General features: G+C 52.2%; 6 protein-coding genes across 7 annotated transcripts; 3 read left to right on the forward strand and 3 right to left on the reverse strand.

The window, feature by feature from the left end:
- Positions 1–1,161, reverse strand: LOC112340537 (protein rpi-1-like). Its single transcript, XM_024659118.1, has one exon. The coding sequence runs from the start codon at positions 1,159–1,161 to the stop codon at positions 1–3; it is 1,161 nt and encodes a 386-aa protein (XP_024514886.1).
- Positions 1,162–1,195: 34 nt separating this feature from the next.
- LOC9649700 (isocitrate dehydrogenase [NAD] regulatory subunit 1, mitochondrial) lies at positions 1,196–2,882 on the forward strand. 2 transcript variants are annotated; one of them, XM_024659186.1, is made up of 5 exons: positions 1,196–1,420; positions 1,520–1,937; positions 2,003–2,242; positions 2,301–2,379; positions 2,445–2,882. In XM_024659186.1, the coding sequence occupies exons 1-5, from the start codon at positions 1,344–1,346 to the stop codon at positions 2,726–2,728; spliced, it is 1,098 nt and encodes a 365-aa protein (XP_024514954.1). In that variant the 5' UTR covers positions 1,196–1,343; the 3' UTR covers positions 2,729–2,882. The 2 variants fall into 2 exon arrangements, with proteins under 2 accessions (XP_024514954.1, XP_002985211.2); XM_002985165.2 differs by having other exon boundaries at positions 1,196–1,937.
- A 103-nt stretch (positions 2,883–2,985) lies between these two features.
- LOC9649441 (pyruvate kinase isozyme A, chloroplastic) lies at positions 2,986–5,450 on the forward strand. Its single transcript, XM_002985166.2, has 7 exons — positions 2,986–3,718; positions 3,790–3,880; positions 3,942–4,135; positions 4,191–4,312; positions 4,374–4,617; positions 4,671–4,920; positions 4,983–5,450. Exons 1-7 carry the CDS (start codon positions 3,056–3,058, stop codon positions 5,282–5,284), a joined length of 1,866 nt encoding a protein of 621 aa, XP_002985212.2. The 5' UTR covers positions 2,986–3,055; the 3' UTR covers positions 5,285–5,450.
- Positions 5,428–6,132, reverse strand: LOC9649442 (probable histone H2A variant 3). The gene is made up of 2 exons (XM_002985276.2): positions 5,894–6,132; positions 5,428–5,827 (listed from the first exon to the last, which is right to left on the reverse strand). The coding sequence occupies exons 1-2, from the start codon at positions 6,017–6,019 to the stop codon at positions 5,528–5,530; spliced, it is 426 nt and encodes a 141-aa protein (XP_002985322.2). The 5' UTR covers positions 6,020–6,132; the 3' UTR covers positions 5,428–5,527.
- Positions 6,133–6,149: 17 nt separating this feature from the next.
- Positions 6,150–8,090, reverse strand: LOC112340552. Its single transcript, XM_024659182.1, has 2 exons — positions 6,539–8,090; positions 6,150–6,487 (listed from the first exon to the last, which is right to left on the reverse strand). The coding sequence occupies exons 1-2, from the start codon at positions 7,776–7,778 to the stop codon at positions 6,183–6,185; spliced, it is 1,545 nt and encodes a 514-aa protein (XP_024514950.1). The 5' UTR covers positions 7,779–8,090; the 3' UTR covers positions 6,150–6,182.
- A 553-nt stretch (positions 8,091–8,643) lies between these two features.
- LOC9649701 (dynein heavy chain 7, axonemal) lies at positions 8,644–23,016 on the forward strand. Its single transcript, XM_024659175.1, has 41 exons — positions 8,644–9,190; positions 9,271–9,701; positions 9,766–10,125; positions 10,182–10,394; positions 10,455–10,606; positions 10,668–10,872; positions 10,934–11,338; positions 11,392–11,646; positions 11,706–11,858; positions 11,903–12,163; positions 12,214–12,477; positions 12,536–12,787; positions 12,850–13,440; positions 13,499–13,657; positions 13,707–13,937; positions 13,988–14,491; positions 14,548–14,820; positions 14,889–15,824; positions 15,879–16,076; positions 16,125–16,337; positions 16,389–16,636; positions 16,690–16,981; positions 17,030–17,200; positions 17,259–17,495; positions 17,547–17,645; positions 17,694–17,801; positions 17,855–17,998; positions 18,060–18,788; positions 18,849–19,030; positions 19,092–19,302; positions 19,357–19,539; positions 19,594–19,839; positions 19,896–20,045; positions 20,094–20,880; positions 20,934–21,029; positions 21,083–21,237; positions 21,294–21,532; positions 21,586–21,692; positions 21,753–22,221; positions 22,274–22,373; positions 22,429–23,016. The coding sequence occupies exons 1-41, from the start codon at positions 8,686–8,688 to the stop codon at positions 23,005–23,007; spliced, it is 12,093 nt and encodes a 4,030-aa protein (XP_024514943.1). The 5' UTR covers positions 8,644–8,685; the 3' UTR covers positions 23,008–23,016.
- Positions 23,017–23,025: the final 9 nt, after the last annotated feature.

Below are 23,025 nucleotides of genomic sequence, written 5' to 3' on the forward strand. Positions count from 1 at the left end.
TCACGGATTCAATCGCCTCCGGTCTCGCTGATGCCTCGCCCGATCACTTGCCCGGAGCTCGCCGCCATACATTCTGGACGCCACCTCCTGGATCTTAGAATGCAGTGGCTGGATCATGGAGCGGTATGTCATCCTGCGCCTGGGGATGCTGTGATAGTAGTAGGGGTCCTGATGATCATCAACCTCGGCATGCCGCGCGGGAGCAGCGCTAGCGTGCTTTCTTCTAGATGGAATCCTTGGCATTGATCTCGGCTTGGCCACGGCTCTCACGCGATCGCCGCCGTCTGACGACGATCGGTCCTCCCACTCCCAGAATTGTTTCTTCGTCTTGGTTTTGTTCAATGTCTTGTTATTGCGAGGAGATGAATTTGCGCGCCTGAAGAACTGAGGAGCCAACAAGGTATCGTTGCTACTCGTGCTGCTGCCACTCTCACGATCATTTGCTTGCAACTCAGCAAGGGCGCTGAGATTCTTGTGCTGCTTGCAGACAGACGAGCGAGGAGCTGGAGTAACAGTAGCAGCTGTGGGTGTGGATCGAGGTCGAGAAGCTGCTGCGGGAGTAGTAGGAGACGACTTGGTGGACGAGGGCGATGATGCAGCTTTGCGAGAGCGAGATCGCGAGAGCAAGCATTGTCTGATGCGCTCCGGAACAATCTCTGGCGGCAGCAGCAGCAGAGCTTGATCACCACTTCTGTGCTTGCTCTTCCGTGCTGCCACTGCTGCTTTGACATAGGGATTGGAAGATGGAGGAGGCATAGCAGCCGCGATGGCCGGTGAATCCCACGCCGCCGCCACCTTGGAACCGGGATTGGAATCCACCCCTGTTTTTGGCGCGTTCTCGTTCTTGTGCTCTTCGTCTCGATCAGCACTGATACTGTTCGTGTGGGGCAGTGGTTTGGGCTTGGAGACGGTGACCGAGACGGGGCTCGCGGATGGATCGCTGGGATCGAGCTTGACGTGAGCTTGGATCGCGATGCTGAGCCTGTCCACGGCCGGAGGAGCATCGCGATCGCCAGCATTTCCATTTCCAGTGGCGTGGTCGGTCTTCTTGGCGTGGCTGCTCTTCCTCTTCTTCTTGCCGGTGGGCAGCATGATGAGCGCGGGCGTGAGCGTGATCTTGTGTGAGGTCAGAGGCGATGCTTGGAGCGCAACACCCGCCATATCCCCCGCTCTAGCCCTAACCCTAAAAACCAGTCAAACCCATAGAAAAAGGCGAGCGATGGCACCACCGGGAGGGCGCTGGCGCCGCTGCTGCCTCCGCTAATTCTTGTGGATCGGATCGGGAGGGAGGAGCGCGTGCGTGCGCGGGTGAGATCGATCCATCGATCAATCGGCTAAAGGCGATGCTGCGGCGGGGTGTGGTGTCACTGCTGCGGCGGGCGCGAGGAGGGCAGCAACAGCAGCAGGGGCTCTCCAATGGGTCGGTTCCTCTCCATCCTCCCCAGGCGAGAGAATTAGGGTTTTGTGGATCTCCCTCTTCATCCTCCTGCTCGCGTCGTAATATCACGTACATGCCCAGGCCTGGCGATGGCGCGCCGCGGGCCGTGACGCTCATCCCCGGCGATGGCATCGGCCCGCTCGTCACGGGGGCGGTGGTGGAGGTGATGAAGGCACTGCACGCGCCCGTCTACTTCGAGGCGTACGAGGTGACGGGCAAGATGGACAAGGTGCCGCACGAGCTCATGGACTCTATCCGCAAGAACAAGGTGTGCTTGAAGGGGGGGCTCGCCACGCCCGTGGGCGGAGGCGTCAGCTCCCTCAATGTGCAGCTGCGCAAGGAGCTCGACTTGTTTGCGTCGCTCGTCCACTGCTTCAATCTCCCCGGCCTCAGGACCCGCCATGACAACGTCAACATTGTTGTGATCCGGGAGAACACCGAGGGGGAGTACGCCGGCCTGGAGCACGAGGTCGTCCCGGGTGTTGTCGAGTCTCTCAAGGTACTCCAATTTCTTCTCCTCTGCTTTGCTCGGCCGCTCCAGCTACGTTTCTTCTTGCGCACCAGGTGATCACGAAGTTTTGCTCCGAACGGATTGCCAAGTACGCGTTTGAGTACGCCTACCTGAACAACAGAAAGACGGTGACGGCGGTGCACAAGGCCAACATCATGAAGCTCGCGGATGGCCTGTTTCTGGAGTCGTGCCGCGAGGTGGCCAAGAAGTACCCCGGGATCAAGTACAACGAGATCATCGTCGACAACTGCTGTATGCAGCTCGTGTCTCGCCCCGAGCAATTCGACGTCATGGTAACCAGTTGCTCCTTCCATTTCATTGCAGTGTTTTATCATCCACGAACCTGTGCAGGTCACTCCCAACCTCTACGGCAACCTTGTGGCCAACACGGCGGCTGGCATTGCGGGTGGCACGGGAGTGATGCCCGGAGGTAACCAAACACACCACCTCTCTTGCAAGATTTGATTGACAGACGAGCGATTGTCTTGCTCGCAGGCAACGTTGGAGCGGAGCACGCGATATTCGAGCAGGGCGCCTCGGCCGGTAACGTAGGAAACGAGAAGCTTGTGCAGCAGAAGACGGCGAATCCCACAGCGCTGCTACTTTCGTCGGCGATGATGCTGCGGCACCTGCAGTTCCCCTCGTTTGCGGACCGGCTGGAGCAGGCGGTGCTGGGCGTTGTGGAGGATGGCAAGCACCGCACCAAGGACCTCGGCGGGAGCAGCACGACGCAACAGGTGGTGGACGCGGTCATCGCCAAGCTTGCCGACAACGAGTAATACTGCCGCTGGGTATGTTGGTGTTCCAAAACTATCACCTAGCTTGCGTAGTCGCGGATCCAGATTCTATTTCTTTATTCTTAACCGAGACGAGACGCCGAGATGACCAAGGAATAAAACTCGTGTCTGCGTGTGAGTAGATATTTTTGATGCATGGCTGGACTTGGGATGGACGGACGGGCAATTCTTGTATCGTCGTCGAGGCCAGGGGCAACGGACGGAGGGGACGAGGCGTGGTTGCATGGTGGAGTGATTTAAACCTATCTAAATAAGAGGAAGAAGAGAGAAAGAGGAAGGGAAGGTCGCTCTTAGTTGGCGGTGGTGGGCATGGCGACGGCGGCGGCTGCGGCGGCCTGTGCCGGGACTGGAAGCGGAGGTGGGGGAGTGTGGCGGCCATTCTCATCCCCATCAGTGTCATCTCGGGTGGTTTTGAGGGCTCCTCGATCTTTTCCTCTCTTTGCCAGCAGCAGTAGCAGAAGTAGCAGTAGAGCATGGCAAAGGAGCGTGCTGGCTATGGTTGCAAAGTACAAAAAGGATGGGATCTCGAGCGGTGCAGTGGATTGCGGCCTGGCAGATCCCGCCGTGAGCGGCACCAGCGGCAGCGATGGAGGCAATGGCGCTGCTGCTCCGTCCCGTGCGACTGGCCTGGCGAGCTCGTTTCCTTCCATTGCTCCCGGGATCGATGTGGACAGCGTGAGCGAGGCCGAATTGAAGGAGAATGGCTTCCGCAGCACCCGACGCACCAAGCTCATCTGCACGATTGGGCCGGCGTCGTGTGGCTTTGAGCAGCTGGAAGCTCTGGCTATGGCGGGAATGAACGTGGCGCGGCTCAACATGTGCCACGGCACGAGGGAGTGGCACCGCGGCGTCATCAAGAGCGTCCGGCAGCTCAACGAGATGAAGGGCTACTCGGTGGCGCTCATGATGGACACCGAAGGCAGCGAGATCCATATGGGCGATCTGGGTGGAGTCACGTCCCAAAAAGCCGAGGTTGGTTTCTCTTTCTCATTGTTTGTTTCGTGCTTTTCGAGATCAACAGAGTGTGAGCTCGCCGGCCGCAGGATGGCGAGGAATGGACTTTCTCGGTCCGGAAGTTCGATGGAGCTCTTCCCGAGGGCACTCTCCAGGTGAACTACGAGGGATTTGCCGAAGGTAAAGAAAGAGGAAGAGAAAAAGAGTGGTTTTTCATGCGATTGCCGCTGCATGCATACAGACGTGATGGCTGGAGACGAGCTGGTTGTGGACGGAGGGATGGTGAGATTTGAGGTGGTGGACAAGATTGGACCCGATGTCAAGTGCCGCTGCATCGATCCCGGACTGCTGCTCCCTCGGGCCAACGTTACCTTTTGGAGGAATGGCCGACTGGTTCGTGAGCGCAATGCCATGCTTCCCACCATCTCTTCCAAGGTCTGCCGCTTGTCGTTTTTTGTCACTCCTCTCCAAGCTTCGCCTCTGGCTCCAGGACTGGCTGGACATCGACTTTGGCATCTCCGAGGGCGTGGATTTCATAGCAATCTCCTTCGTCAAGACCGCGGACGTGATCAAGCACCTCAAGAGCTACATTGCGTCGAGGTCGACCAACAGGTGCGCGTCATAGCCTTCCCTCACCTGCATAGCCCCTGAGAGTGCCTGTTGTGGCAAGCAGGCAGATCGGTGTGTTTGCCAAGATCGAGAGCTGCGACTCCCTCAAGAACCTCGAGGACATCATCCGCGTGGCGGATGGAGCCATGGTTGCTCGTGGCGACCTGGGAGCGCAGATACCGCTGGAGCAGGTCCCGTCGGTCCAGCGCGAGATAGTGACCTTGTGCCGGCAGCTGAACAAGCCCGTCATTGTGGCGTCGCAGCTCCTCGAGTCGATGATCGAGTACCCGACACCCACCAGGGCCGAGGTAAGCAAGCGACAAGGTAAATGCTGCTCACGGCACGACTGTTGCATGCAAAGGTGGCGGACGTGTCCGAGGCTGTGCGCCAACGAGCTGACGCGCTGATGCTGTCGGGGGAGTCGGCCATGGGCCAGTTCCCACTCAAGGCCCTGAGCGTGCTCCGGACGGTGAGCCTGCGGATCGAGCGGTGGTGCCGGGAGCAGAAGCGGCACGAGATGATGCGGCTGCGGGAGTTGTCTCCGCCATCGTCAGACAGGCAGACGGCGGAGCGGGTGTCGGAGCAGATTTGCAACTCGGCGTCACACATGGGTGAGAAGCATTCTTGTTTTCTCGTGCGAGCAACGGGCTGACCAGTCTAGTGTCTGTACCAGCCAACAATCTGGGGGTGGACGCCATCTTCGTCTACACCCGCGACGGTCACATGGCGTCGCTGCTGTCGCGGTGCCGGCCCGACTGCCCCATCTTCGCCTTCACTGACACGACGGCGGTGCGGCGGAGGCTCAACCTGCAGTGGGGGCTCATCCCCTTCCGCCTCGACCTCTCCACGGACATGGAGGTGAACATCTTGCGCACCTTCTCGCTGCTCAAGGCCCGCGGCATGATGAACTCGGGCGACCTCGTCATCGCCGTCTCCGACATGCTGCAGTCGATCCAGATCCGGAAAATCCCCTGAGAGGCATTTTTTTGTTCTTTGAAATCGTCGCGGCGCTTTTTGCTTCCCCGGTTTTGGATTGCTCACATATATCACGCGAGCTTTTTGAGCGAGCTAGCTAGCTACGTTTTACTTTTCTGTCGCTCCCAGAGGAGAAGATCACAAGAATAAATTTCCTTCCCTGTCATATATCATGTGTAGAACAGCAGAGGCAAAGGAGGCAAACGAGTTTAGCTACAGCTTGGAAAACACGAGATACATTGTCTAGTCCTTCTTGGCCTGCTTGTTGATGAGCGATTTGTGAATGTGGGGGATGACGCCGCCGCCGGCGATGGTGCCTTTGATCAAGGTGTCGAGCTCCTCATCCCCTCTAATAGCCAGCTGCAAGTGCCGCGGAGTGATGCGCTTCACCTTGAGATCTTTGCTCGCATTCCCCGCCAGCTCCAGCACCTCGGCGGTGAGATACTCGAGGATCGCCGCCGAGTAGACGGCCGCGGTGCCTCCCACCCTTCCGTTGGCAGTGACGCGGGACTTGAGCAAGCGGTGGATCCGACCCACTGGGAACTGCACACAAACACCCGCCACTCATCTCAGTACCCAGCAACCTCTGTTTGGGGCACAAAGACGAACCTGTAGCCCAGCTCGAGACGATTTGGACAAGGGCTTCTTCTTGTCCTTGTCCGCAGCTGTGGACACCGCCGAGGGTCTGTTGCCCAGCAGCCCCTTTGCGCCCTTGCCCCCTCCTTGCACCACCATCGCTGCCTGCTTCTCCCCAGCACCACACAGCCCAACAAAGAACAGCGTGAGTGTGTGCCTCCCCCTGGGCCCTGGCTATGGAGCACGAGAGCTCTCTCTCTCTCTCTCTCTCTCTTTTTTAGGTCACAAAGCAAGGCCTACAGTGTGGATTTTGAAATTGCTATCACGGATCGCCACGTGTGCGGCCGCGATGGCGTGCGCAGGCTAGGGCAACAGCCACGATCGTCTCCTCCACTAGTCTCCTCAAGATGATGCACTCCACTCTTGCCGCCACCTCCTTCGTCTCCGCGCCAATTCCCACTGACCACCGCCGATCCATCGCCGTGACGATCGCGCTCCCATTGTCTTCCTCGTCCCCGCATTGGTGGGGCACGGGCCTTCGGGATGCTGCCGCTGCTGGTTCGTCCGCCCACAGAGCTCTTACCACTGCGCCTCTCTTGCGATTGCTCTCTCGCTCTCTTTGACAATCTGACAGGAACGTACTGTCAGCTATGAACTGTGTAAGATCCTTCGCGTTACCTGGATCGTCTTCGCTCGAGTCGTTGTGCGAGTTGTCCAGGACCGACACTGGGCTCGGCTGCTCGCTCTCGGCAACGCCATTGAGTGACACGATCTTCCCCTGCTGCAAATCTCTTATGTGAGGTGTTTGGAAACAGCTTTCGCGGATGATATCGTCAATCTCCTCTTTCGCCCTCGTGACGAGGTTGGCCTTCTTCATGGTCTTGCTGCGCGGTGGCGACGATGGGTCGCACAATCTGGCTCTCGCATACTTTGTCACTGGATCACGCTCCATGCTCCTCATGTCCAGTTCCATGTCGTAGGGAGGACGGTAAACTGGAGTTCCTCCGTCCGAAACACTTCGCCGGTGGTGGTGTTGTTGGAATCGAGGCGTTGTACTCTCCATCACGGCCCTGTCCCGGTGATGGTGATGATGAATGTGATCGTATCCCATCGAGTTCGCCATGGTGTGATCCACGGACCTGGATCGAGCGTGCCGGTAGGACGATCTGGTCCTGTCGCTTGGATCGTCTCGCCTCGTGCAAGCGCCATAGACATCGTGCCTGTTGCTAGTCGCAGCGATGGCGGCCGAGGTACTGTTGCTGAGGTAGAGGAGCTTCTTCTTGAGCTGCATCACGGCCTCGATGCGTTCTAGAGCCTGGTCACACTGTCTCAGGTGGTTCTCCATCTCATCCAGAAAACCTTGAGGATAAGTAGGCTCCATCGGATTCCTGGAATCTTTCATCTTCATCAGTGGATAAGGAGATGCTGGCGAGGAAGAAGAATAGGAAGTCCCGAGCCCCATGAGCCGGGCAATGACATTGGACGTGGGCGAGCTGCATGAGCTATGGATGGCGCTCGTGGATCCGGATCGCGCCCTGTGGAAATGACCACTTGCCTGGAGTGGAGCTGCGTGATCGTCCGCAGCGTCGAGACTGCTAGTCCAGTAGGATGTGGAGGAGGAGGTGGAGTGTCTGGATGAGGTGCTGCTCAACAAGAGATCCTCTCTGTAGCTGGCGACCCCTGGAGCGTCCACGGAATGCCGGGCTGCCTGCTTCAGCTCACCGGGGAGAGGCTCCGCGAGCTTGGCCAGGACGCGCTCCTTGATGGACGCGTCCGAATGAGCAGCAGCCAATCTTGGCTCCGCCCCGCTCTTCTTCTCCCTTGCCTTTCTCCCGCTGCTCGTTGCTCTGGCCAGCATACTCCACCATGACCTGCGTGCTTCTTGGCCATCCCTCGCCTTCATCTCCGTGCGCGGCATATCCCACTTCCTCCTTAGATTCTACTAGGGAGAGGTGGAGTGGAGAGATGCAAGCACAGAATTGCTTCAAGCACGGATGCAGATCCCGTGTCTACATGTCCGGTTGGGGACAGGCTGCTACACTGTACTAGAGTGCGCCCAGCTTTATCAGGAAAAGCAAAGAAAAAGAAGGAAGAGCTGGGTTACATAATACATTTCTTATCGCCTATCCAGGTATGAGAGCAACCAACCAACGGCATGCTAACCATCATCTGGCAGCTATTGTATTGCGAATAGAATAATCATCTGTTATATCAAACGAATATTGTATTGCTCGCAGCAAGACAACAAACTGCCTAGGTAGAGGAATGTTTTTATAATTTTCATCTCCCAAGCTGCCATTGTTGTTGGCTTAAAACCATGCATTTTATTTCCCCTAGAGGAAACTAAAGGTGGTTGAGGGTTAGGGGAGGGGCGCCAAGTTCCAGAGGGGAAGGAGCGAGCGCCCATGGCGTCGGGCGGCGGCGACGCAGCTAAGAATGCGCGGAAGCACCGCATCTCGTCGGCGACGGCGGAGCGCATGGAGGATCTCATGGAGGCGGTGCAGAAGGCGAATCGCGCGGCGGGCGGATGGCAGTCGTCCAAATCCAAGGCGGCTCAGATGCTGTCGCCGCGGACGCCCGACGCCACACCTCCGCCGGTCCACAAAGGCAAGAACAAGCTTGTGGTGAGCGAGGAGGAGGAGGAGCAAGGGGGCGAGCGGAGCACCTGGCTGGGGAGGTATGGGGTGTGGCGTCCAGAGGACTCGGTTGTCAAGCAGGAGCCCGGGGGTTTGTATCAATTGCCACAGGTTGACGAGCTCGAGGCTGCGTATCGGCTGCCCATCAAGCGGCCCCGAGCCAGGGAAGACAATGCCGGGGGTGCCATCATGTTCCAAGAGCACGGCTTTGCTCCCAAGGGTGTCAAAGAGATCGTCCCGCAGAAATGTATCGTCCAGGATGGCGCTTCCGTTCAGGGGGAGCTCCCGGACCGGGGGGCGTGGAACGAGGTGCTCGTCAAGGGGAAAGTTGGGACCAAGCGTGTCTTGACGGGACAGAGCTCCGGCTCGAGAAAGTTGCCGCACACTGAGGTTGAGGCGCAGAAGATCCTCGTCCAGGCCGGCCTCTCCGATGATGCCTCCACGGCCGGCGATCCAGAGCTTGCGCACATCACCAACGGGGACGAGGCTATCAAGTTCTTTGCGGAGCGGGAGGAGTCCAAGCCGGCTAAGTTCCTCTACTGCAACCGTGTCGAGTCTGGCAAGGTTTTCCGGCCATACGACCTGGATGTTGTTCCGCGGAACAAGGTTGGCAAGGCCGAGTATTTTACCATCTCCACGTACGGGATGATCCACATCGAGATCACGCCAGGTTTGACGATTCCACAAACACAAGGTGAGAAGAAATGACATGGTTTGGGGAAAATGACCATGCTTACGTTTGTTTGTGTGTGTGTGTGTCCGCAATGGATGCAGGTGGTCAGAAAGAGTGCACGTTTATTGCTCACGAGGAATGGCTTCGCGAGAAGTCTATTTTCTCGTCACTCTGCAGGATTAAGTTCTTCGGAAAGTATCTGATCTACAAGTCTTTCACGATCTGGCGCAAGCACATCGGCCAGAGCAACTTCGCGCGGATAAGAAACTCCCTCATGTCCAGGATATTTGTGGCCAAGCCTGGCTTCCTGGCGGCTATGGTGCAGATTTACGGATACGTTTACGAGCTCACCGGGTTGGCTATGCTGCACCTTATTCCAAACCACCTGCATACCGTAGAAGAGTTTCTCGATCTCCAGTTTCAACAGAGGATCCACAAGTCGATGCCGTCTGTGGAGAACATCTCAGAAAGGATTCAGCAGGTACTTGGCAAGCTTTGCCAAGAGGTTAAGAAGCAGGCACAAATATTTCGGGTAAGCCAGCTTGAAAGGTCGATCTTGTATCACTCTACTGTTTTGTTTGTTATCTTTAACGCAGGAAAGTGTTCGGGACGAGGCCGAGCTAGATGATGTAGTGGGGGTTAATTTGCATCAATCCCGTGCCAATAAAGCTCAGAGCATGGTGAGCATCAAACACGAAAAGATTGAGAGGGCTAAGACATATCGTCGTGTTATAGCTGAAGAGAAACTTCTTGGCAACTTTATCCGTCTCATTGATTACATGCTAGTTGAAGGCCTCATTGCTCGTACTATCAACACAACTGACGAATTGCTGGCTCTTTTAGAAGCAACGAGAGCAACCAACACGGAGAAGGCATCCAAGGGAGTGTTCCTGAGCACTGTGTCGTTCGCGGAGTCCATGATGACCTTCAACCCCGACGAGGCAAACATTTTAAGCGTAAGTGGTTTCCATCTCGTCATTCAATGCCTGACATGTTTCCGTTATTGGTGCAGGTCCTCAACACTGTCATTGAGGGCGTAATTCAGATCGTTCAACAAGCACCTCGGATATTGTACATGAGAGTCTTTTCGTCCTTTTTTGAAGTCAAGTACCAGGGACTGAATCCTGTCGGCCTTATCAGAGAGACTAAACGGTTCTGTTCGCTGCGGAGTAGAATAGACCAGGTCGTTAAAAACGACTTCCAAGAGGCTAGAAGGTACGCACAAGTAAGTTGATTGCGGCATTTTCTGTTTGCTCCAACTGAGCCGTCTTCGTCTTGTCTTCAGATGTTCGAGGAGTATCGAGATCTGCATCTGTTTGGGCAATGCTGGGATCCAGAGGCTTATGCATCGGAGAAACGGACAGTTCGTCAATTTAGAGACGAATTGGCTCAACAGAGGGAGTGGAGAATTGAGCTGGAGCGAATGCGTATCGGATGGTGAGTTGGGACGTTGAGAATGCTGGATCCTTAGATACTGACTCATACTCCTTGAATGTAGTGTGATTGGAGTACTTCATATAGACTCTAAGTCTCTGAGAAACTCGCTTTTACCCGTGACCACACGAACGCTGGACGCCATCAAGGGTCTCCTGCTTATTGCAGCAAGGGAAGAGACTATTAAAGTCTTAGCTCATTTTCAGGAGAAAGTGAAAGCCCTTGAAGTTCGGCCCGACGAGCTGGATGGTTTTGTGGCTTTTATCAGGGTATGTATGTCAGCTGATTAGGAAGTGAAAAAGAAGCGATCTGATATGCTTGTCTTTACAGGTGTTCGATGCAACAATGGAAAAGAAAAAAGCATCGCTTGCTGAAGCAACCATTGTTGACGAAATGTACTCTCTTTTGGCGGGTTATGAAGTCAAAGTCCCAACAGATGACCAGATCAAGCTAGACGATCTACACGAGATAGTCCAGAAGTATGGTGACTCGATCGAGGCAGCCACCATCTATATTGAAGAAAATAGGACGGACATGATGGCCGACCTTGATTCAAAGGCAAATTCACTCAACGAGGAGCTGGTTGCGATTTTAGGCATGCTTCACCAGGAGAGGTTTTTGAGATCAGAGTCCGATCCATTTGAGATTGTGACGGAGATGGAACAAATATGGGACAGAATGGTGGAAATACGTGATACACTGGAGATTTATAAAGATTATCAGAAGCTCTTCCAGGTGAGGTGTTATTGGTGGCAACGGCCGCTAATCTACTGTTATAAATGTTTCAGATGGACATGGAAGACATGAGCAACTTCCTCATGACGGAGAAAGAATACAACTTGAGATATGGAGTGTGGAAGGCCCTCCGCGACTGGCTAGTGATGGTTAAGCAATGGCGGGAGGGTCCGGTGGCAAGCTTAAAAGCACCAGAAGTCCAGGGAAAAACAGATGAATACGCGAAAGAGGCATACAAGATGGGAAAAGCAAACAAAGAGGATACGGTGGTTTTCAGGCTGAAGGATGCGATTGACGATTTTAAGCAGGTGACTCCTTACAAACTTTTACGGTGCTCGTCTAACATGTGTATGTCTTCCTGCTGTAGTTGCTACCCTTGATAGAGGAGCTGGCAAATCCCGCTTTGAAAGATCGCCATTGGACTCAAATCTTCAAACAAGTTGGGCAGGAGTACAAGGACGGACTTGTTTTCTCGATAAACGACATGCTTGACTACAAAATCATGGATAAAATCGAAGAGGTAAAAGGTTGTGTGACAACAGCGTTTAAACCTTGGTCCTGTAGGTTCGTGTCATTGGAGGGGTTGCAAGCAAAGAGTTTTCGTTCCAGAGAACATTGGACAAGATGGAAAAAGATTGGGAAGGTGTCGAGTTTATTGTTCTTCCATACAAGGACTCTGGAACTTTTATCCTTGGAGGACTTGATGACATACAAACTATTCTGGATGATCAACTCGTGAAGATTATGTCCATGTGTGCTTCTCCGTTCATTAAGATTTTTGAAGGCAGGGCTGTAAGGTGGAAGACGCTTATGATTAACATGCAGGTAATCCTCCTACTCTTTTATTTGATGAGATCTTACTGTGTTCATAACAGGACCTTCTTGATAACTGGGTAGAGTGTCAAGCAACTTGGCAGTATCTTGGGCCTATCTTTGGGTCCAAGGATATCATGAGGCAGATGCCCGAAGAAGGAGAAAAATTTCAGACGGTAGATGCAACCTGGCGAGATGTTATGAAGAGAACGGTTGCCACTCCAGGCTGCATTGAAACTGCAGTTGATGTGGAACGATTGGAGAAACTGAAAGAAGCAAACAGGCTGCTCGAGATTATCAATAAGGGACTGGCGTCATATCTCGAGGTTCTGTCTCTCTCTCTCTTTGTTGACGTGCATGAGCGCTTTAACGTAAAGTCTACAGGTAAAACGGGTGGCATTCCCCCGCTTCTTCTTTCTTTCAAACGACGAAATGCTTGAGATTCTCTCCGAGACTAAGGATCCACTTCGAGTGCAACCACATCTTAAAAAGTGTTTCGAAGGGATTGACACACTTCGATTTGAGCACAATATGGATGTCACGGGAATGATTTCTGCAGAGGGTGAAGTAGTTCCTCTTGTCGAAAAGTTCAATCCTAAGGCTGCGCAAGGGGCCGTAGAGAAATGGTTGTTACAGGTAAGGCGATTCCGTGTTTCTTATTTGTCAAATTCCTTACCCCTCCTTTTTGGGGAACTCAGGTCGAGGAAGGAATGCTACAGTCCCTTCAGGAACAATGCTCAAGCTCAGTTATCGCATACGCGGAAACGGTAAGGGAAAAATGGGTTCTTGAGTGGCCCGGACAGATAGTTCTTGTGGTTAGTGCCATCTATTGGACAACAATGGTTACCGAGAGCATTCTAGCAGGAGGCAATGCTGTGAGAGAATGTGAAAAGGCTTGCACAGAGCAGCTTGGTCGAATCGTTAACCTGGTCAGAGGAAATTTAACAAGGCTCAACCGTGCAACGCTCAGCGCGCTCGTGGTGATGGACGTTCATGCTCGAGATGTCGTCACCATTCTAGCCAACGCAAAGGTCGAGAAGGAGACGGACTTTTTGTGGCAAAGCCAGCTGAGGATATACTGGGAAAAGGACACTTGCTTCGTGCGGATGATGAACGCTGGTGTGGAGTATGGCTACGAGTATCTGGGAAACTCCAGCCGGCTAGTTATCACTCCTCTAACCGACCGGTGCTACCGGACTTTAATGGGCGCGATACATCTGAATATGGGTGGGGCTCCAGAAGGTCCTGCAGGAACCGGAAAGACAGAGACAACAAAGGATTTGGCAAAGGTTTGAAGGTTTCATTCTCGTGTTAAATCCGGTTTTTGACATATGCAACATTTTCCAGGCACTTGCAAGGCAATGCGTGGTGTTCAATTGCAGTGACAGTTTGGACTACCTGGCCATGGCTAAGTTTTTCAAAGGTCTTGCTGCTGCCGGTGCATGGGCTTGTTTTGACGAGTTCAATCGTATTGATTTGGAAGTCTTGTCCGTCGTCGCGCAACAGGTTGGTCTGCACGACGTTTTTCTATTCGCGACTAAGTTCCCACATGCAGGTTCTCGAAGTTCAACTTGCCGTGCAGAACAAAGTGAAAACTTTTGTATTCGAGGGAACTGAGCTTACTCTGAAGCCTACCTGTAATGTGTTCATCACAATGAATCCTGGATATGCTGGTAGAAGCGAGCTGCCGGATAATCTCAAGGCCCTTTTCCGGACGGTGGCGATGATGGTTCCTGATTACGCTATGATAAGCGAGATTATGCTCTACAGTAGCGGCTATTTGCTAGTAAGGGCCATTTACTAGACACTAAAAGCACAACTTATTTCTTTTTCCAGGCAAGGGATTGTGCCAGAAAAATTGTCGCGACGTATCGACTTTGCAGCGAGCAGTTGTCGAGTCAGGACCATTATGACTACGGTATGAGAGCAGTGATGGCGGTGCTTCGCGCTGCTTCGAACCTGAAGCAACGTTACCCTGATGAAGAAGAGTTTATACTGATGCTCCGATCTATCATCGACGTGAACTTGTGCAAATTCCTTTCCCAGGACGTTCCGTTGTTCAACGGTATTGTCTCGGATTTGTTTCCAGGGGTAGTGCTACCAGAGCCCGACTACACGAACCTGGACAAAGTCATTAGAGATAACTGCAAAAAGTTTAATCTCCAACCAACACCGTATTTCAAAATCAAGATCATCCAGCTCTATGAAATGATCATTGTTCGTCACGGACTCATGCTCGTCGGTTTGTCGTTCTCGGGGAAGACTTGCGCTTTGCGAGTGCTCCAGGCCGCTCTAACAGATCTGGCAGAGCAGGGACTTGATAACGAGAGGAGAGTTCAGGTACTAACCTGCTTGTTAAGATTCTCTCTCGGTAACATTTCTCTATCATCTGGAAGATTGCGACGGTGAATCCCAAGTCCGTCACCATGGGACAGCTTTACGGTCAAGCAGATCCCATGACTCAGGAATGGCTGGACGGAGTGTTGGCAGTGCGCTTCCGGGAGCAGGCGTCAGATCCTTCAAACGACCGAAAGTGGCTCGTCCTTGACGGTCCAGTGGATGCTATTTGGATCGAGAACATGAACACTGTGCTGGACGACAACAAAAAGCTGTGCCTTCCAAACAGCGAGATTATCCAAATGTCGTCGTCTATGAACATGATATTTGAGGTAAGTCGCAAGCTTTCTAGGCTTTCAGATGGAACGTAACAAGTTTTGTTTCTTCAAGCTCGCTGCAGGTTGGCGACCTCGCAGTCGCGTCTCCGGCAACTGTAAGCAGATGTGGAATGGTTTATCTTGAACCCCATCAAATGGGATGGCAACCTCTGATGCTGTCATGGCTGGACACTCTCCCTGCATCGCTTCAAGGTCCTCTAAGGACTCATCTGCAAGGCCTCTTCGAATGGATGGTGACGGCTTGCTTGAGATTCGTCCGGAAGAGCGTCAAAGAGCTATCGCCTACATCCGACGCAAATATCGTGGTCAGCTTGATGAGAAACTTCTACGGGCTTATTGACGAGCTCAAACCTGAAGAAGCGGGCAAGGCATTTGGCAAGGAGAAGCTTGGAATATGGGTGGACTCGATATTTCTCTTCTCCCTGGTGTGGTCTATTGGTGCCACCGGTGATAACGAGGCACGCCAAGGATTTGATGCTTTTCTGAGGCATCTGGCTGCCGGTGAAGTTCCTGAAGGATACGAGCTGTGGGTGCCATCAACACACGTTGATCTCTTTACGAAGATCATGCCCGATGACGATGGTGCTACGGTCTATGACTTTCTATTCGACAAAGAAAATGCGGCCTGGCTCCTCTGGACTGCTACCATTGTCCCGTTGGAGATTCCCCAAGGCGCCATCTTCAGCGAAATCATCATCCCAACGAAGGACATGGTGAGATATACGTTCCTGTTGGACAAAGGTATACAGGCCAATTATCCTGTGCTACTGGTCGGCTCAACTGGAACGGGAAAGTCCGTTTACATCAATCGCCACCTCTCTCTGGGCCTGCCGAAAGAGTTCTTTACAACCATCTTCGTCTGTTTCTCGGCTCGTACCTCAGCAAACATGACACAAAATCAGATCGATGGCCAACTCGACAGAAGAAAGAGAGGCATTTACGGCCCTGTTCTTGGAAAGCGGTGCATTATCTTTGTGGACGACCTCAACATGCCACAGGTGAGCAGCGCAGTGTGTTTGGCGTGCCTTTACTGAGTCTCTGTAACTCTGCAGCCCGAAGTCTATGGTGCACAACCGCCTATTGAGCTCTTGAGGCAGTATATGGACCATGACGGATGGTATGGGCGTGACAATGTGTTCAAAAAGATTGTGGACGTGTTGTTTGTTGCCGGCATGGGTCCACCGGGGGGAGGAAGAAACTTTGTTACTCAAAGGTTTTTGCGTCATTTCAATGTCGTCGGCGTCGCTCAGGTACCTGTTTGCGTGTGTCTAACATTGAGTGATCATGAGTTTCTGCAGGTGGCGGAGGACTCCTTGCGTCTTATATTCAACACTATTCTCAATTGGCATCTCACTATAAACAACGAGTTTCCTAAAGATGTCATCTACCTGCAACCTGCGGTGATCAACGCTACGATGGATGTCTTCAACGAGTCGAAAGCACAGTTACTGCCAACGCCGACGAAATCCCACTACACGTTCAACCTCCGAGATTATGCCAAAGTCATACAGGTGTTTAAATCGATTTTAAGAAAACATTATCCTGACTCGTACATATGACAGGGAATGATGTTGCAAGATTCCTCAAAAGTCCCGGTTGGCCGAGAAGGTGCAAGGCAGCACGTACGGTTGTGGGTACACGAGGTCTTACGTGTTTTTTATGATCGCCTGGTTGATGATCAAGACCGAGACTGGCTACTCAAGTACTTAAAAGAGCTCGTACAGACTCGGTTTAAACAACAATTCGACGAGCTCTTTGGTCATCTTCTTGGCGAAAACGAGCTTGAAATTGGACAAAACGAGATGCGAAGGTAATGTATCTGTGTTTGCTAAAGCGTATGATCTATAATAAAAACACACGCAGGTGCTTTTTTGGAGTCTATATGAACGAAGACGTTGAGTCAAGAGTATACGAGGAGATAACAGACGTGCCCGAGATCATAAGTTTGATGGAAAACTATCTCACGGATTACAATGGCGTCAGCAAACGCCCAATGAACCTCGCAATTTTCTTGTTTGCCGTGGAACATGTCTCCAGGATATGTAGAGTTTTAAGGCAACCTGGGGGTCACATGCTGCTGGTTGGTGTTGGTGGTAGCGGCAGGCAAAGCTTGACAAGGCTCGGTGCTTCTGTGTCTGCTATGGAGGTCTTTCAGGTAAGCAGCGTTTCGAAATGACAACTTTCTAACTAGCTCTTGTACCAGGTGGAAATTAGTAAAAGCTATACAAAAGTCGAATGGCGAGAAGACTTGATAAGCTTTCTGAAGAAGGCAGGAGCAGCTCCTGGCCTGCCAAGCGTTTTTCTCTTCAGTGATACCCAAATTACAGATGAGGGATTTGTTGAAGACTTGAATAATCTTCTGAATTCCGGAGAGGTGTCCTTGACTGAATCAGCAAGTGGACTCTGACGCAAGACGTTCTGCTTGCATGCAGGTCCCGAACATGTTTCCCAGCGATGAAAAAGCCCAGGTACTTGAAGCGACAAAGGAAAAGGCGGCCAAGTTGGGGAAAGAACTCGACTCGCCAATGGAGCAATGGAGATACTTTGTCGAGCAGTGCAGGCAAAAGCTCCATGTCATCTTCTGCATGAGTCCCGTGGGACAAGCATTTAGGGATCGATTAAGGCAGTTTCCTTCGTTGGTGAACTGCTGCACTATCGACTGGTTTCAGGTAAGGACTGCTAGATATTGTTGGGAGTTACTTATGCTCATCCTTGAATAGGAATGGCCCGTGGATGCTCTTGAGGCTGTAGCCTATAAGTTTCTTAAGGACATGCCGCTGGAGGATAAAGCAAGGGCAAGCATTGTAAAGATTTGCAAGGTATTTCTTTTCGTCTAAAGATATGTTTTAATACTGGATATGTTCCAGGCATTCCATGAGAATGTGCGCGAGTACTCTCTTCAATACAAGCTTAAGCAGGGCCGGCATAACTATGTGACTCCTACGTCCTACCTTGAACTTATCTCGACATTTCAGGTGCGTGGTTTGCGCGGTAATATCCACATTTGTCTGATGAATGTGAACCGCAGACGCTACTACAAACCAAACAAGAGGAAAAACTAAAACAGAAGAGAAGGTACGAAGTAGGACTCGAGAAGCTCCAATCTAGTGCAGAGCAGGTCGCGGTCATGCAACAAGAGCTTCAAGATCTCATGCCGAAGCTGATAGTTACAGTAAGTATTGCGCGCTGTGTGTTGCATCCTCTACTTAATGATGACTCCCGCCTTACCTTAGGTAGAAGAAGTGGAAAAACTTATGGCAAAAGTCGAGAGAGAAAAGAAAGAAGTGGTCGAACCAAAGAAGGCAATCGTGATGAAGGATGAGGCAGAAGCCAGCAAGCAGGCAGCTGAAGCTAAAGGAATTAAGGACGAGTGCGAGGCAGTGTTGGCCGTCGCAATGCCTGTGCTGGAAGAAGCTTTAGCGGCACTGGACACGCTATCAGCCAACGACATCAATTACGTGAAGAAGCTTTCAAATCCGCCGGCTGCAGTGAAGCTGGTGATGGAAGCTGTTTGTGTGATTCTAGACGTCAAGCCTGCAAAGATTCCGGACGGGAAGGGTGGGACGCTGATGGATTACTGGAAACCATCAGTCGTTTTGCTGAACAACAAAGACTTTCTTCAAAATCTGAAAGATTATGACAAAGACAATATCGAGGCCAAGATTATTGCAAAGATCCGAAGTCAGTATACGAGCAATCCAGAGTTTACACCTGCTAAAGCTGCTAATGCGTCAGCTGCCGCTGAGGGACTTTGCAAATGGATCATTGCAATGGACAAATATGATACAGTGGCTAAGTTTGTGGCACCAAAGAAAGCAAAACTTAGAGAAGCGGAGGGTAAATACGAAGTGGTGATGGTGGGGTTAAGGGCTAAGCAAACAGAGCTTAAAGGTTTACTAGATAAGTTGGGTCAACTCGAAGAAGAGCTTGATGCGAACATGCTGAAGAAAGAAAACCTTCAGGTAAAATCTTGATTTCCATACACACTTTCACCTCTACATTTTGTCTTTTCATTTCTGCAGCATGAAGTGAAAATGTGTACTGTCAAGCTAGAGAGAGCTGAACAGCTCATCGGAGGACTTGGAGGGGAGAAAACACGGTGGATTGCTGCGGCGAAGCAGCTAGGAATCGAGTACGTGAATCTCACAGGCGATGTTCTAGTGGCTTCAGGGATAATTGCCTATCTCGGTGCCTTCACTGCCGGGTATGCCTTCGGTTTTGTGTTTCTTTTCCCATGCAGAGTCATCCCTGTGTGTGTGACGCAGGTACCGGATTGAAATTGTCGACCTGTGGACAAAGCTTGTTCGCAGTGAAAACATTCCGCGTTCGACATCCTTCTCCTTCTTTGATATACTGGGTAATCCAGTGCATGTTCGCGAATGGATGATAGCAGGGCTGCCAAACGATTCGTTTTCAATAGAAAACGGCATCATAGTTGCGAATTCTAGGCGGTGGCCGCTTATGATCGATCCGCAGGTATCTGCTGTGGTTGGCCATTTTGTCTGCGTACTTGATGGTTTTGTTTGCCAGGGACAAGCCAACAAGTGGATCAGAAATATGGAGAGGGAACGAAACCTGCAGATAATCAAGCTGCTTGGTGGTGGTGACTACATGCGGATCCTCGAAAATGCCATCCAGTTTGGATTGCCAGTGCTCCTGGAAAACGTTGGCGAGGAGTTGGATCCATCCCTGGAACCTTTACTGCTGCGGCAGGTAAGAGACAGCCTTTGGAAACCTCTTCTCTGAGGAGCAACATCTGTCGTGCAGATTTTCAAATCAGGAGGCATGATGTGCATAAAGCTGGGAGACACGGTCATTGAGTACAACAACGACTTTAGATTCTACATAACTACAAAGTACCGCAACCCGCATTACTTGCCCGAAACGGCTGTCAAAGTGACCCTCCTGAATTTCATGATCACCAAAGATGGTTTGTCAGACCAACTCCTAGGTGTGGTTGTCGCCAAAGAGAGGCCCGATTTGGAGCAGCAAAAGAACGAGCTTGTGGTTCAGGTGAATAATTGTCTAAGTCACCATCGTTCAACCCCAGCCTCTTGTGTATTTCTCAGGGCGCGGAGAACAAGAGGAGGCTGAAAGAGCTAGAAGACAAGATCTTGGAAGTGCTGTCTAGCAGTGAAGGCAACATTCTGGAAGATGAGACTGCTGTGAAGATTATCTCAGAGGCCAAAGTCGTCGGTAATGATATCACCGTCAAACAGGTTAGCGCTGTCCAGCTCGTGGCTGTCAACTTATATCGTGTCTCGCAGACCCTGGCTGAGCAAACGGAGAAAAATATTGACGAAGCTCGAAAGGGTTACCAGTCTTGTGGAGAGTATGCTGCCATACTGTTTTTCTGCATCACGGACCTTGCAAACATCGACCCCATGTACCAGTACAGTCTACCATGGTTTTCATCGCTTTTCGTCATATCCATCGCTTCAAGCGAGAAGAACCCGGACCTGATTAAACGCTTGGAGATTATTCAAGACTTCTTTCTATACGTGCTCTACAACAACGTGTGCAGATCCCTGTTTGAGAAGGACAAGCTGTTATTCTCGTGCCTTTTAGCTTCAAGGATCCTTGAGATGAAAGGTGAGATTTCGGTCCCAGAGTGGATGTTTTTCCTCACAGGAGGGGTGGCATCGTCGCCCGATCGTCCAAATCCTGCTCCGGAATGGTTGCTGGACAAAGCATGGGGTGAACTTTGCAGGGTGTCCAAGTTTCCCGCATTTGCCGACCTCAGTGACCATGTGATAGCCAACACGGCCGCGTGGAAGGCCATGTTCTCATCACCGGAGCCACACATGGAGAGAATTCCAGGAAAATACAACGACGTCACCTCATTCCAGAAGCTGCTCGTTCTTCGCTGCATTCGACCAGACAAAGTTATTCCGGGTATACAACGCTTTGTGACTGAGAAGCTGGGGGAGGAATTCGTCCAGCCGCCGCAGTTCAACCTTGCCTCCTGCTACAAGGACTCGAGTGCAACGTGCCCCCTCATCTTCGTCTTGTCGCCGGGGAGTGATCCCACCGCTGCTCTCCTCAAGTTTGCAGGTACTGTCCGTCCATCACCCTGAACTTGATCTCTGCAGCTTTTGTTATTGCAGGCGACATGGAAATGGGAGACAGGCTTGCTCCCATTTCTCTTGGGCAAGGCCAAGGACCAAAGGCCGCGACGATGATCACCGATGCCATGGCAACAGGTTCTCAAAACTATAAGACAATATTAACTCTAACGCGGCGGACTTTCAAGCAGGTTCATGGGTCCTCCTCCAGAACTGTCACCTTGCTCCGTCCTGGATGCCCGAGCTCGAGAGGATTTGCGAGAACGTTCCTGCTGAAGTTCATCAGGACTTCCGGCTCTGGATGACTTCCTATCCAAGTCCCAAGTTCCCTATAACAGTTTTGCAGGTTTGGTGCTCCTTTCAAATGTGTGCCTGATCTCTTTAATCGCATGATCGATCCAGAACGGGGTGAAGATGACGAATGAGCCCCCGAAAGGCCTCAGAGCCAACATGCGAAGATCATACGGCCTGGATCCAATATCAAACGAGGAGTTCTTTGAGAGCTCCAACCAACCCGAGGTTTTCAAAGGCCTCCTGTTCGGTCTCGCTTTCTTCCATGCCGTTGTGCAAGAGAGGCGTAACTTTGGACCTTTGGGGTGGAACATTCCATACGGGTTTGATGACGGAGATCTGAGAATAAGGTAAAGCTTGACACTGTTTTAGCGACTGAACTCGAAACTTGTGACTTCTACAGCGTTCGCCAGCTACATATGTTCATCAATGAGAGCACTCCTGGTCAACTTCCATTGGAGGCACTGAGATACGTGACTGGAGAATGCAACTATGGAGGACGAGTTACAGGTCTGGATTGTACAGCCTTTTGTCGACTCTTGTGCTCAAGAAAATCTCTCCTCTGTGCAGATGACAAGGATAGGCTGCTTCTAAACACCATCCTCCGCACAGTTTACTGTCCTGAAATGCCGCAGCCCGGGTACAAGCTCTCTGAGTCTGGCATCTACCAGACACCTGAGCCTGGGAACTGGGAATCCTACGCCAAAACCATCGACACATTCCCAATTATCCCGGGGCCCGAGGTCTTTGGCTTGCATACCAATGCCGACATAACCAAGGACATGAACGCCACGGCTTTAATCCTCAGCTCCTTGCTCGCAACCTCGGCCGCTATGGTGAGCGCAGGTGGCGGGGGCGGCGGGGGTGGCGGGGGTGGTGGCGAGGGGGGAGTAGCGGTGGTGGTGAGGGAGATACTCAGGATTCTTTCTCCCAACTTTGATATCGAGGCTTGCGAGAGGAAGTACCCGGTTCTTTACGAGGAAAGCATGAACACGGTGCTGAGCCAGGAGATGACTCGGTTTAACAAGCTCCTCGACAGGTTGGTTTGGCAATGTTGTGTTTCTTCTTTTTGCTACAGCTCTCCTTTACAGGATTCGGGGATCGCTCATCAACATGGAGAAAGCGATTCGCGGAGTTGTGGTTATGTCTGCCGAGCTTGAAACGGCCTATAAGAGCATGATGATCAACCAGGTGCTTTTATCTTGTCACTTTGACGAAATGTTCCCGAACTCTCTTTGTGGGCCAGGTACCCGCGCTGTGGCAGAAGGTGTCGTACCCATCCCTCAAGCCACTCTCTTCCTACATCACCGATCTCATGGAGAGGCTGCACTACTTGCAAGACTGGTACGACCATGGCGTCCCCGCAGTCCACTGGGTGAGCGGCTTCTTCTTCGCGCAGTCCTTCCTCACGGCGGCCATGCAAAACTACGCCCGCAAGCATCGCTACGCCATCGACACCCTGGGCTTCGACTACTTCGTGGTGGATGGCGAGCCAACGCAGGCACCGCGGGAGGGAGTGTACATCAAGGGCCTCTACCTCGAGGGCTGCGCCTGGGATCCCGTCAACAAGTGCCTGTGTGAGTCGCAGCCCAAGGTGATCTTCGTGCCCGCGCCAATCATCTGGCTCAAGCCCGTGCTCCAGTCGGACATGCGGGACTTCAATCACTACAACTGTCCGGTGTACCGGACAATGGAGAGGCGAGGTGTTCTTGCCACGACTGGCCACTCCACCAACTTCTTGATGTATCTCAAGATGCCCAGCAAGGAGCCGGCCGATCATTGGATACGTCGAGGAGTCGCCATGCTCTGCTCGCTTTCAGACTAAAACCCAGACTAGAGGACG

This window comes from Selaginella moellendorffii, unplaced genomic scaffold, assembly GCF_000143415.4.
Source record: "Selaginella moellendorffii unplaced genomic scaffold, v1.0 SELMOscaffold_66, whole genome shotgun sequence".
In the NCBI taxonomy this organism is placed as follows: Eukaryota; Viridiplantae; Streptophyta; class Lycopodiopsida; order Selaginellales; family Selaginellaceae; genus Selaginella; species Selaginella moellendorffii.